Below are 13,022 nucleotides of genomic sequence, written 5' to 3'. Positions count from 1 at the left end.
ACTCACTGGTGCCCTGTCCCGCTCGGTGGGTGGGCCTGCGCCGTCGGATGGGATCTCCGGGGGCGCGTCGACGGCCCAGATCTGCTGCTTCTCGAAATGTCGACGCCTGCACGCGTGCTTGGCGAAAGCACACGGGACCAGGGCGACCGGCTGCGCGCCCCCGGTGTGGCGCGGTCGGTTTGCTTCCCCTCGCTCTCCTCTCACCTCTCCGTAGCAAGTTTCAATAAAAAAAAACTAAAGTTTTAAAAAGAATATATAACTTTTTTTAACACGGTACAAACGCATACGCACATATTCATACGTGCTCACGTACCCTCACCTCTATAGCTGCTTAGTTAGAGCATCTCTAGTGGATGGTGTATATGGAGGTGGATGGTAAATATACACGTTGCAAACAGAAAAATGCTTCCCAGTGGAACGCGTATACGGGCGTGGAAGTTATACACGTCCATCCACGAGGCTACTCCTCGTGTAAATAAACACGAGTCAGCCACGCTCGTGGAGCTCGCGGCGCTGTGCGGGGCGGGGTGCGGGCGGGGTGCTGGCGGCGGGCGGGATGCGGGGCGGGGTGCGGGCGGGGTGCTGGTGGCGGGCGGGGTGTGGGCGGGCTGCTGGAGGCGCTGCGGCAGCGGGGTGCGGGCGAGGTGCGCGGCGCTGCGGCGGCGGGGTGCGGGCGGGCTGCTGGCGGCGGGCTGCTGGCGGCGCTGCGGCGGCGGGGTGCGCGGCGATCCAGATCTGGCAAAGGTCGGGGTGCGCGGCGCTCCAGATCGGGCGGGGTGCGGGAGGGGCAGGGCGGCGCCCTGGCAGAGGAGGACCGACAGCCTGGGCAGAGGAGGGGCCGGCGGCTTGGGCTCCTGATGCTCCCTGCTCCACCCGCTCGAGCTCGGCCTGCTGCAGGGCTTCGGCTCCGGGTACTCGCCGGAGACGAGGTTTGGGCCGTCGCTGTGGTGGCCCACCGGTCACCCTAGCGATGGGAATGGAACGAGGGAGGCACCCTCGAGTCCATGGACATCTTGGATGCCACGGGGAAGGCTGCCGGCGACGAGGGAGACGACTGCAATGCGGCGAAGCTCCCCTGTCTTGTTCTCTGAACCTGTGTGCACTACTGAATCTCTTATCTTGCAGAGTGGGAAAGAATGAGGGAAATATACACGTCCTAATTTACACGTTCCACTGAAAAACTAGGACGTGTATAATTTCACGCCGTGTATATGGACGTGTATATGAAGATATACACGTTCAAATATACACCATCCACTAAGGATGCTCTTACAGGTGCGATGAATTTGAGCTCAGTTCATATTTTTGAACTTCTAGAATTTTGAAGAAAAAATGACGCTTAGGGTGTTTTTTGGTTGAGTGCGCTCATCCAGTACATAAAAAATGCTAGACATACAAAAAGTTGCATAAGGTTACACGCTGACTAGGATTCTTTCTTCGTAACTAACAACCCCCCCCCTCCTTGATTTTCAACGGGGGTGGGGCCTTCATCCCCCTTAATCTCCAATCAAAATCCATCTGTTTGTAAAACTTATGTAAAGTTATGTATGTGTAGCATTGCTCCCCAGTACACTCTTGATCGGCGCCTTCTTTTATATGTTTCATCTCGCTTATTTGTGCATTTGTCTTTACTCAAATATGTCGGTACGAGATAAACCTGAGCTTTTTCACTTAAAAGCTGGGACCTGTGAGTATCTGGTACGGGTTTTTTCGCTTCATAGTTCTTTTGTGTATTTTTCGAAACAGGTTTGCATCCCTTTATATTAATATAGTAGCACAACGGCGCCCAAAAGAAAAAGGAGAAAAAACATAAAAGAAAACAACGACGGATCAACAAGATGAAGAAGACATCGCAAGTGATGCGCGTGCCGAAGTTGTCCCACCACGCTCCTAGTGCTTTGAACCGTCGTGAAACAAGCAACACCCTCAGGAGGGGAAGCGACGGTGATGACATTATTGCACGGACAAGTCCTTGAGTTTCCCCCGATACGTCGAGGGAGGTGGGTGGGGTAAAACCCGACGCCATTCAGGAATGGATGATGGCGCCTGCACGCATCTTCGCGTCAGCATCGAACTTCGACACGGATTTCTTTCGACCCTCATCACACCCCAGACGCTTCGAAGCCCTTCACCGCACACACCATCAACCAGCATGCGCCACCACGCCCTTGTGATCATCGACATTGTCTCACCGAAGCTAATTCGCGAGGCCTAAAGGAAAGAGACGCACCTATGCTGGAAACTAGGAGCAACAGCACCATAGGCATGCGGGGGGGCCGACCAAGCGCATCAGCCGAGGCATACAAGCCCCCACCACCGCGATGCAGCAGGTGTGCCATTGTTCCGTCGTTCCACGTCCGAGCAGGAGCGCATCTCCATCCGACAGACAACATCACCGCCGGAGCACCGAACCGGCCCGTCCATAACCCAGATGGGGCCAGGGGCCCAAATTTGGGACAGGGATGACGCGTCGGACAAGCACATCGGCTACCACTACCTCGCCACCAAGGGGCAGCACCGCCGGAGCACCGAACCAGCCTGCCCATAACCCAGATGGGCCCAGGGGCCCAGATCTGGGACACGGATGACGCGTCGGACAAGCACACCGGCTACCACTACCTCGCCACCAAGGGGCAGCACCACCGCGGACAAGCCACCCGGAACACCGCCATCCGGACTCACCCCCAAACGAGAGGCCGGTACACACAGGGAAGGGAGATCTCGTCGTTGATGACACCGCCCGGGCTTTGCCCCGCGGCGACAGAGAGGGGCGTGAAGGATGGGTATTGGGGGCGCAGGTGAGCGACGACGCCCCGATCACCCCTCAAGCGACGCGAAGGGCGCAAGGAGGGGTGAGGGGGCTGACTGCAACGACGGACTCCGGTCGCGACGGCGGCTACGCACTCGCTAGGGGGAGGCAGCAGCGATGCTAGGAACCCTAGACACGGGCGCACGTGCGGCTCCCTCTCGTGGTGTTCGGCCGGGTTCCCTCCGCACCCTCTCTTTTGTGTATTGGATGTTGTACATACACGTAACATGGGACCTCATGCTTCCTCTTCCCTACGGTGCTGCCAATTTACGCGCTTTTCTTCCTTTTGTTGTTCCTCGACTTTGATTGTGCGTCTCCGGACCAGACAAGTGCACTTCTAGGCATGATTGGAGCATTATCATTCTAGCGACGATGGCCTACGCCATCGGGGGCATCTACCCCATCGCCATCATCACAATTTTAGGTAACTCCGTCTTCCTCCACCTTCTCCCTCACTTGTTTCGTTTCTCCTCCCATTTGGCATCCGAGGCATATGCCACCATTTCGCCTCACCATTATCACCGTTGTGACCGGCCTCCCTCAAGCTTCCTCCTTTTCTCCCTTCTCCTTACTCTTCCTAGAATTCTTCCCTCATCTTTACCCACTAATACTAATAAAGGAAAGAGTGATTCTGCTCGTTCGTCATTGAAATTGTCCCTAAAGTTATAAAACATTACCCACCAACGCCACCTATAAATGATAAAAATATGTTTCACACATATGAATCTTAGACTAGGCCGGCCCATGGAGTAGGAACATCCTATAATGCGCTCTACGCGCTAGGACAACACACAACGTGCATGTTTGGACCGGCCCATGTACAAGCGACATGTTTCTTAATTTTTGTTTTTCTCTTCCATCTATATTTTTTATAGTTTAAATAATTTGGGAATTCGAAAAATAATAAAAAGTGAATTCTCAAATAAAATATTTAATAATTCATAAATGTTTGTGGATTCAGAAAAAATATGTTTTTTTTTCAAATGTTCGCATATTCAAGAAATGTTCGCAACTTTTAAAACAAATGTTCGGGGAATCAGAAAACATTCTTGATTTTTTAAGTTCAAGTATTAAAACATGTTAATGAAATTGATTAATATTTTACTAATTCAAAAAAATGCTCATGAATTGAAAAATTCCTCAAAATTCAGAAACTGATCGTAAATAAAAAAATACTTTATTGATTCATAAGATGTCCATTGATTCAAAAAAGATCATGCATTTAGAAAAAAACCATTAATTTCGAAAATTGTTCCACCAAATTTCAAAAAAAAGTTCGTCAGACTCTAGACATGTTCCTTGATTCAAGAAAAATGTAAAACAAATGTTTGCCAATAGTTTAAAATTTTCGTGAATTCAAAATTTGTTCATGATTTTAGCAAATCTTCGTGAGTTTGAAGAATGTTCACGATTTCAAATATGTTCACGAGTTAATTCTTTTTCATGATTTTCAAAAATTGTTCATGATTTCATGAAAATGAGAGTTATAGTATATATTTTGCCATGCAGCAAAATGTGGTCATGACCATTAAAGATTATGATATTTTTTCTCCCGTTGCAAAGCACGGACCGTTTTCCTAGTGTGATCTAACAACACTGCCGAGTAGTTTGTAAGTAGATTAAGCGAACATAGGTTCTACAGCCACGGCCTTAAATCCTATACAATTTACAGAGGATGTTCTACTGCTACAAAAGAAAAATGCAAAAAAAAATTCCAAAAGAAGTTAAGAGTCAATACAAATATTGCGAACGGATCCTTTACAAACAAAGTTCTATACACTTCGAATCAAAGAGTACATGCCAAATATTTTTCCCGAGGAATATAAAATCCTTTCAAATTTGGACACCCTAAGAAAATGACAACAGATACAAGATTGTTTGGTATATAGCTATACTAAAATGAGCACGTGATGGGCTTCTGTCCCCTCTTGCTTGTAAACCAAAATACGAAAAGAGGTTAGGACGTATAACCTGTTACAGCAAAGTGTTACGCTGAGGGGAACCTAACACGTTTTTGTATGTATCACCAAACAGGTGTTTTCTCATATGAGTCCATCTCGCAGCAATAACACGTTGCCTTCCAAAAGAGAAAGTGGAGGTAAGTTGATGTGGTGTCATAAGCTACACCAGACAGCTTGAAAACAAACAGCAACTTAATAGCAACAGTTGTGATGGCAAAATACCTTTGACGTGAGCCGGCAACCAACCAAGCTGAAACTAGCCCCAGATGCATGGAGCTCGTGTCCGCACCTTCTCGTTCACTGCTCTCGTCTCCACCATGCAAACTAAGACTAAAACACACTGTCAAAGAGAAAGAAACTCAGCCCAGAACAAGGCGACATGTCAACCCCACCTTCAAGTGGATGGGCACGCGGTGGACAATCACCACCAGAATAAATGTCAATTCAACTAGGTTGGCAGCTTTGTTTGACTGTTGAAACCGCGGTTATTTACTGCTCCATGACCAGACCATTGAGCAACCATCCTGTGCTTGCGGCCTCTGCGTCCGCAACCTCGCGCGATCCGCTTCAGTTCATCATGCATATCCTCATAGATACCGCCTTGCTCCTCTTCCTGTACATCTCAGCATGTTCTGCCGCGACATCGGACACCATCCTGTCCGGCCAAGCACTCGCCGTCAACGACAAACTCGTCTCCAACAACGGCAGGTACGCGCTTGGCTTCTTCGAAACAAACAGCAGCAAGTCCTCCCAAGGCACCACCAACTGGTACCTCGGCATGTGGTTCAACACGGTCCCCAAATTCACTTCTGCATGGGTCGCAAATAGGGATAAGCCAATCAAGAACATCACCTCATCGGAGCTCACAATCTCCCAGGATGGCAACCTTGTCATCTTGAACCGGTCCACCAAGTCCATCATCTGGAGCACACAAGCAAACATCAAAAGAAATAGCACCACTGCTATGCTGTTGAATAATGGGAATCTCATCCTAACAGACTCATCAAACTCATCAGAAGTTTTGTGGCAGAGCTTTGATCACCCCACAGATACATTTTTCCCAGAGGCAAAACTTGGATGGGACAAGCTCACAGGCCTGAACCGTCGTATTGTTTCTTGGAAGAACTCAATCAACCCAGCTACTGGTGTGTATCGTTACGAGTTAGACCATAGTGGTGCCAACCAGTTATTTGTTGGACCGCTGAGCAGCTCTGCACCATATTGGTACAGTGGTGCATGGAACGGCAAGTACTTTGAATTGATGCCAGAGATGGCAGAAAACAAGATCTGGAGATCAAAATTTGTCGACACCCGCCATGAGAAGTACTACACATATAGCTTAGCTCAAGCAAAGAGGATTACTCATCATGTAATTGACGTCTCGGGCCAAGTAAAAGTGTTCGTTTGGAACGAGCGCTCACAATATTGGCAGAATGTCTTCGCCCAACCAAGAAGTCCATGTGATGTCTATTCAATTTGTGGACCTTACACAATTTGCAATGATAATGCGGCTCTAAACTGCGACTGTATGAAGGGCTTCACCATCACATCCCCCAAGGATTGGGAGTTAGGAGATCGAACTGGTGGGTGCTCGAGAAAGACTTTGTTAGACTGCATTAGCAACAAAAACACAACACATACCACAGACAACTTCCACTCCGTGCCATGCGTTGGGTTGCCCCAGAATGCCGCAAATGTAGAAGCTGCCAAAAGCGCGAATGAGTGTGCACAATTTTGCCTGAATAATTGCTCTTGCACCGCGTATTCCTTCAGCAATAGTGGATGTTCTATCTGGCATAATGAACTACTCAACATAAGACAACTAGAATGTAGTGGCATTCTGGGGCAGCTTCGCCTTTCTGCTAAAGATATCCAAAGTTTGGAAACTCTTCACCTTCGCCTTTCTGCTAAAGATATCCAAAGTTTGGAAAATAACAGAAAAAGGATTGCCATTGGAGTCGCAACTGGTATAGGCGTTTGTGCTCTAGGTTTATTCGGACTCAGCATCCTAGTAATTATTTGGAGAAACAAAAGGAAGAGCTCTGGCCGCATACTGAATGACGGTTGTAATGGAATCATTGCATTTAGATACACTGATTTACTCCGTGCAACGAAAAAATTCACAGAGAAGTTGGGGAGAGGCAGCTTTGGTTCTGTATTTAAGGGGCTTATAAATGACTCAGTTTCCATAGCAGTGAAGAGGCTTGATGGTGCTTATCAAGGAGAGAAGCACTTTAGAGCTGAAGTGAGCTCGATTGGAGCTGTTCAGCACATCAATTTAGTTAAGCTTGTTGGTTTCTGTTGTGAGGGTTCTAGGAGATTACTTGTTTATGAATACATGCCAAACCTCTCCCTTGACGTCCATCTATTTCAAAACAATTCCACTGTGTTGAGTTGGACTGCTCGTTATCAGATAGCCCTGGGAGTTGCCCGAGGGTTAGCCTACTTGCATGAGAGCTGCCGAGACTGCATCATACACTGTGATATTAAGCCAGAAAACATACTGCTTGATGCTTCATTCCTTCCAAAAATTGCAGACTTTGGGATGGCAAAGCTTCTAGGAAGGGGTCATAGCCGAGTTTTGACTACAGTCAGAGGAACTGCAGGGTACCTTGCACCTGAATGGATTACTGGTGTTGCTATTACACCAAAAGTTGATGTTTATAGTTACGGGATGGTGTTGCTGGAAATAATATCTGGAAGGAGGAACTCATGTGGACCATGTACGACTGATGGCGATCTTGATGTTTATTTCCCTGTGCATGCCACACATAAGCTTCTTGAAGGAGACATCGAGAGTTTGTTAGATCAGAAGTTAGATGGTAATGTCAATCTTGATGAGGCTGAGCTGGTTTGCAAGGTTGCATGTTGGTGCATCCAAGATAAGGAGGTTGCTCGACCAACAATGGGAGAGGTGGTTCAGATTCTTGAGGGTCTAGTTGATATCAGAATGCCCCCAATACCAAGACTTCTTCAAGCTATTGGTGGAAGCTCGCATTCAACATGATCATGTCCTTTTTTTTCTCCAACCGATACTATCTAGATTCAATGCCAAGATGTTATGATACTTGTGTTATATTTGAAACAAGAGTTGTATCAGATGAAATATGTCTTGATGTTAGCCATGATATGCTTAAAATATGTCTTAATGTTAGCCATGATACTAAATGTTTTAATGTTAGCGATGATAATTAAAATTGGGTATGTAATGTTCAATGTTTAAATATGTCTTAATGTTAGCGATGATAATTAAAATTAGGTATGTAATGTTCACTGTCTAAATATGTCTTAATGTTAGCCATGATAATTAAAATTAGGTATGTAATATGTTCTAAAAAAAGGGTATGTGATGACTTTGCTATGCTCTCGATATGCTTAAACAAATTTGTTTGTCTCCCGTTGTATTTCTTGAAAAGAGTCAATATTATCATATCACTGATAGCAACAAACAAATTTGCAATCAATGATAAGAGTCGATGTTCCATACTTCCATAAGAACCATAGAATGGCATATCCATGAACTTTGACGGTTCGGTGCCACAGCCGTCGAGGAACTGGCCAGGCGGCTTGGGGATATAAGAAATTGAACCCCCGTGCATATATGCTTGGCACTCATACCAGTATAGGGTGGTGTGCCGGTGATGCCGCGTGGTCAGGGAAACATTTTGGTTGGAAAGGGAGCACAGGAGGCCAGCCAACATGATGCTATTGCAGCGAAGAGTATGTGCAGAACCTCACCAAAGCTCGCGATTTCTGCCGGCGGTGGGGAAGACGGCGACGATCTCGATCTCCGGTGCGGGAGCCTGGAAAATTAAATGAGGGGGGAATTAGATAGAGACCTGTGGCGCAGGCGCACCCACCGTGACGCGAATGGAAATGGGCGAGGCTCACCGGTCGGGGAAATGGGCGGCGTGGCGGGGGACCCGATTCCGATTCGGGCATCGCCTCCGGGGGTATCCGAGAGTGGATGGGAGTTGGGAAAGTGATACAGGGGAGGGGAACGAGGCGCAGGTGCTCGGCCGGCCTCTGCTTTTGTAAAGGGGGGCTAGCCGACTCGGCGGGAGCGCGTGCTGCTACAGGCGAGGTCACGCGAGAGAGTGAGAGGAAGGCTTGTATGCTCGGGAAGCAGGAGTCGGTCCGGTGCGGATCTGTGCGACGGGAGGCGGAGGAGCCCGCCGGCTCTCATCGCGCGGTGTTGCTGGCCGCGCCGGCAGGGCTGCACTGCCATGCTCGGGGAGGCGGAGCCAGAGGATGGGGAAAGGTCTGACGGGTGGGTCCCAGGTCAAAACCGGATAGGGATGAATTTTTTCACTGTTCTAACCCATGGTTTAAAGTTGAGCATAAAATGAACCCAGTTTGAAAAGATTTCACTATCTAACCCTTTTTGAAACGTCATAAGCCGTGGCGTTTCTGCCCCACTACAAAACGTCAGTCTAGTGCGGCGTTTCTTACCACCACCAAAACGCCTGGCTACTGTGGCGTTTTCATTTTCCTGAAACACCATGCTACTTTGGCGTTTCTGACAAGAGTTGCAACGCCAACAACGATGGCGTTTCAGCATTGTCACCGCTCGCGTCGTCGACGGAGGCTGTCGGTGCTGATGCGACGCGTTCTGGCAGTCGAGCTGTTAAGGGCTGGAGCCAGCATCTGCGACACGTCCATTTTATGCTGTAGAATCATGTCCGTTGTAGCTCCAGTCTACGCTCCACTCCATGCGGGCGGTGGAGCTGTTGGGGCTGGAGCCAGCACTTCTGGTGATTAAGGACGTGTTTGGATCCACTCCACTCTGGGAAATCTTAACTCCACTCCCAGCTCCCAGCTCCCGGCTCCCCATGGAAAATCAGGAGCAGCATGTTCGGCAACTAACTTCCAACTCCTAGGTTATTGGTTCCCCACACACATCGAACTTGTTTTGACACTAGTCAATATTACACTGCTGGTCAATAATGCTGACATTTTGCAAATCTGACACAAAACTTCGTTCTGCAAAATTTCACACATAATGACATTTATCACACAAGAACACTTCAGCATGAGTTTCCTGAAATTACAGGATTTTAGCAACATAAAAAATAGGATTTTCAGATGACAAACATGAATAAAAACAGCATAAACACATATTTATTTTGTAGACATCAATCTAGTTCTATTGAAGTTCCTGCAGAAATATGTTTTAACGCATGAAAATCTTTGTGCAGAGCTCGTGATTGCTTGAATAGAACAAAAAAGATGTATACTCTGCTTCAGATAATTTCACCTACAAAAAGGTACGAAATTTGTTAATAGATGCAAATACACATCAATTGTGAAAGAAGCACGTAGTCACTAAACTACCTAACAACATCTTCCGGATTCTAGTATGATGCATCTTGCCACAAGGGAATAAATGACAAGTAATATAATGGCTAATATTTCAGCGAATAACAAAGACAGTAAACACTTTCGACATCTTCAGGATTCACAACTGTAGGACTCTAACAAATATAAACACATACGTGGGGTAGAAACTAGTGCGTACTCACATTTATAGCACAAGCGAAAGTCACCAACCAAGAGCAATATCAGTTGTTAGTTTATTACGAAACATGTCCATGTCTTTATCGCTAGCCTCTGAGGTTGACGCGTCTGATGCATTTGAAGGGATGGCGTACCGTTGATACCTTGAAGGGATAGTAGGGACATAGTTGGGATCTCTGTCGACTCGAAGAAAGTGAAGATCACCCTTATCATGATATCGAACATAATTGTGAAGGGTCATAGTTGCAGCCACTATCATCTTCTGAGTTTCAACCGAATAATTGGACATCTTTAGTAAAATCTGCCACTTCATTTTCCACACACCAAACCCTCTCTCAATTACATTACGCTTGGATGAGTGTATCTTGTTAAATTTCTCCTTAGGTGTTCTTGGTGCCACACCTTGTTGAAGATCAGGCACATGGTACCTCTCTCCCTTGTAAGGTGCTAGATATCCAGGTCTATTAAGATAGCCCGCGTCCACGAGATAGTACTTACCTACAAACAACAGGCAGATTGCATGTAAAGCCTATGATTTTTTTATAAAGAATTTGAATAAACAAAACTATTATAGGAACTACTAACCTTTTGGAGGATGAGGAAAGGTATCTTTGTCAGCTTCAATAGCATGATACAAGACACTGGTATCATGCATAGAACCAGGTTGGCCAACTGATGCGTACATGAAATGCATGTCAAAATCACAGATTGCGAGAACATTTTGAGTTGTTGATCCCGACCTTCCAATGTATCTAACTTGGTCGCCAGCAGGAATAGAAGCTCTGACATGAGTACCATCTAGTGCACCGATGCAATCCTTAAGATGTGGATAAGCCCTTCTATCCTTTTGAATCCTTGGGTGCACACTACTAAAGTTTGGGTCCTTAGGTTTGAGGTAATCTGCTGCCATCTTGATCACACAGAGCAAAACCTCATGAAACTTACGATGGACTGTATCTCCCGAGTGCTTGAAACGGTTTTGTGTTCTCCTATTAGACTCACAACCCCCTAAAGTCCACAAAAACATTGCAAGTGCCTCATAACTTCTCACGAAACAGGTTGATTTGAAGCCATACCTTTCGACCAACAAGTCATGCAATTGAAAGAAAAGGCGAGCGTTCATCCTCAACATTGTATATGTTTCTCCAGGTGTTGCCACTGTCTCCTGTAGCCATCCGAACCCACTGAGAATAGAAGTCCTTGGGTCTACCTTGATCAAATAGTTGTCACAATACTTCCGTGCAAGTACTGATGCACCGACATATATGTTGGACATTGATTGAACATGGTGGCATACCCTCTTCTTCCTTTCTTCATAACTATCACTATCATTGTCACTATCCGATGACATCTGAACATACACAAGTAACAACAATTAGTACTCAATTATCAACCAGATTAGTCACAACAAGAAGATAAGTAAGAATGTAACACAAGATTACCAAGATCGAAGCAACACAAGTAAGATTACCAAGATTGAAGACACGGCTGAAACAAGGTAAATGAAGGCACACATCTAAAACAAGGGAAGAAAAGACTAATGAAGTTCAAACCAAAATAGTCTTACAGGCACTCAACAACTAGATCCATCACAGAAGTAACCGATGAACTTTCTTCTTTCTTCATGTATGACTCAAAGCTAGATTGGGTCCTCTGTACGATATCTCCAACCCTGGTTATCTGTTCTTGTATAAAAAGTGAGGTCTTCTGCTTCTTGTTATTGCCATCCACAACCCTGCCAAGTCTCTTCCCTTTTCCATCAGCATGCGACTCACCTGTTTGTGTCTCCTCCAGATCAACATCGTGTATGTTGTCCACATTGAAAACTGAAGTTGCACTACTAGATTGGGGAATGGTGACTGAAGCGGGATTCCAATGATCTGTACCATCACTCGTGATATCACCAAACATGATAGATAAGTTATTCTCATTTTGAAGTCCACGCTTTTGAAACTTGCCACAACCAGGGATGTCCTGAAATAAAACAAAACAAAGATTGATTAACATCACTACTCCGCGAACAATTGCTTATATGGTAAGAACAAATAGGAAAAGTCATGACTCACTATTTTTGCTTTCTTCCACCATTCAACATCTTGTTTGACAGTGTTTCTCTCATAGTCCCACCCACCACCAGTGTCCTTCAACTTGAGTTTTCTGAAGTTGTTGTAATCAGCCTTCAACTTATCCCACTTGTTTTTCAGTTGGAGCCTGGTGTACTCCAGACCTGTTCTGACTTTGAAATCATTTGCAACTTCCTCATAAGCATTTGGAGTCAGGTGCTTGTCTGGCCTGTTGCCAGCACACACTTGTTGGACAAAGAGCTCGGTCAAGATCGTAGTATTGTCATCACTCCAATCGGCAGACATTCTTCAAGAAAATTACACTATTAATTGCAAGCCTTACAAGTGAACACGTATTGATGAAAAATCATCAATGAGGCTCCTAGTTACATGCTAGCAAAGACCATGACAAAAAAGAATCAGCAAAGCTACTCTAGTATGAACAAATAATAAATAGTACTGTAAGATTTCATTTGGGACTAACTCCGCACACTAAAGATAATATCGCACCAACCGATGAAACAACATTCACACAAATTCAGACAAAACACGTATCAGTATGACTGTCTAAAGAAACACATTTAAATCTTTCTGCTGCTGCTAAAACGCTATTGCTGCTCCTAAAATGCTGCTACTGCTACTGCTAAAACGCTGCTGCTGCTCCTAAAACGC

The 13,022-nt window shown here is 46.0% G+C and overlaps 1 protein-coding gene and 1 long non-coding RNA gene across 2 annotated transcripts; one reads left to right on the top strand and one right to left on the bottom strand.

Annotated features, from left to right (window-relative positions):
- Positions 1–4,992: 4,992 nt before the first annotated feature.
- On the top strand, positions 4,993–7,997 carry LOC123407072 (G-type lectin S-receptor-like serine/threonine-protein kinase At2g19130). The gene has a single exon (XM_045100113.1). The coding sequence runs from the start codon at positions 5,207–5,209 to the stop codon at positions 7,775–7,777; it is 2,571 nt and encodes an 856-aa protein (XP_044956048.1). The 5' UTR covers positions 4,993–5,206; the 3' UTR covers positions 7,778–7,997.
- Positions 7,998–8,142: 145 nt separating this feature from the next.
- LOC123407073 lies at positions 8,143–9,053 on the bottom strand. The gene is made up of 2 exons (XR_006612537.1): positions 8,662–9,053; positions 8,143–8,573 (listed from the first exon to the last, which is right to left on the bottom strand). It is a non-coding gene; the product is annotated as an uncharacterized LOC123407073 (long non-coding RNA).
- Between the last annotated feature and the right edge of the window lie 3,969 nt (positions 9,054–13,022).

This window comes from Hordeum vulgare, chromosome 7H (genome assembly GCF_904849725.1).
Source record: "Hordeum vulgare subsp. vulgare chromosome 7H, MorexV3_pseudomolecules_assembly, whole genome shotgun sequence".
In the NCBI taxonomy this organism is placed as follows: Eukaryota; Viridiplantae; Streptophyta; class Magnoliopsida; order Poales; family Poaceae; genus Hordeum; species Hordeum vulgare.
This window is presented reverse-complemented; position numbering and strand designations above follow the sequence as displayed.

What these genes read in the sequence shown, in the direction of transcription:
- LOC123407072 (XM_045100113.1), top strand. Translation starts at nt 5,207, where the DNA reads ATGTCAATTCAACTAGGTTGGCAGCTTTGTTTGACTGTTGAAACCGCG.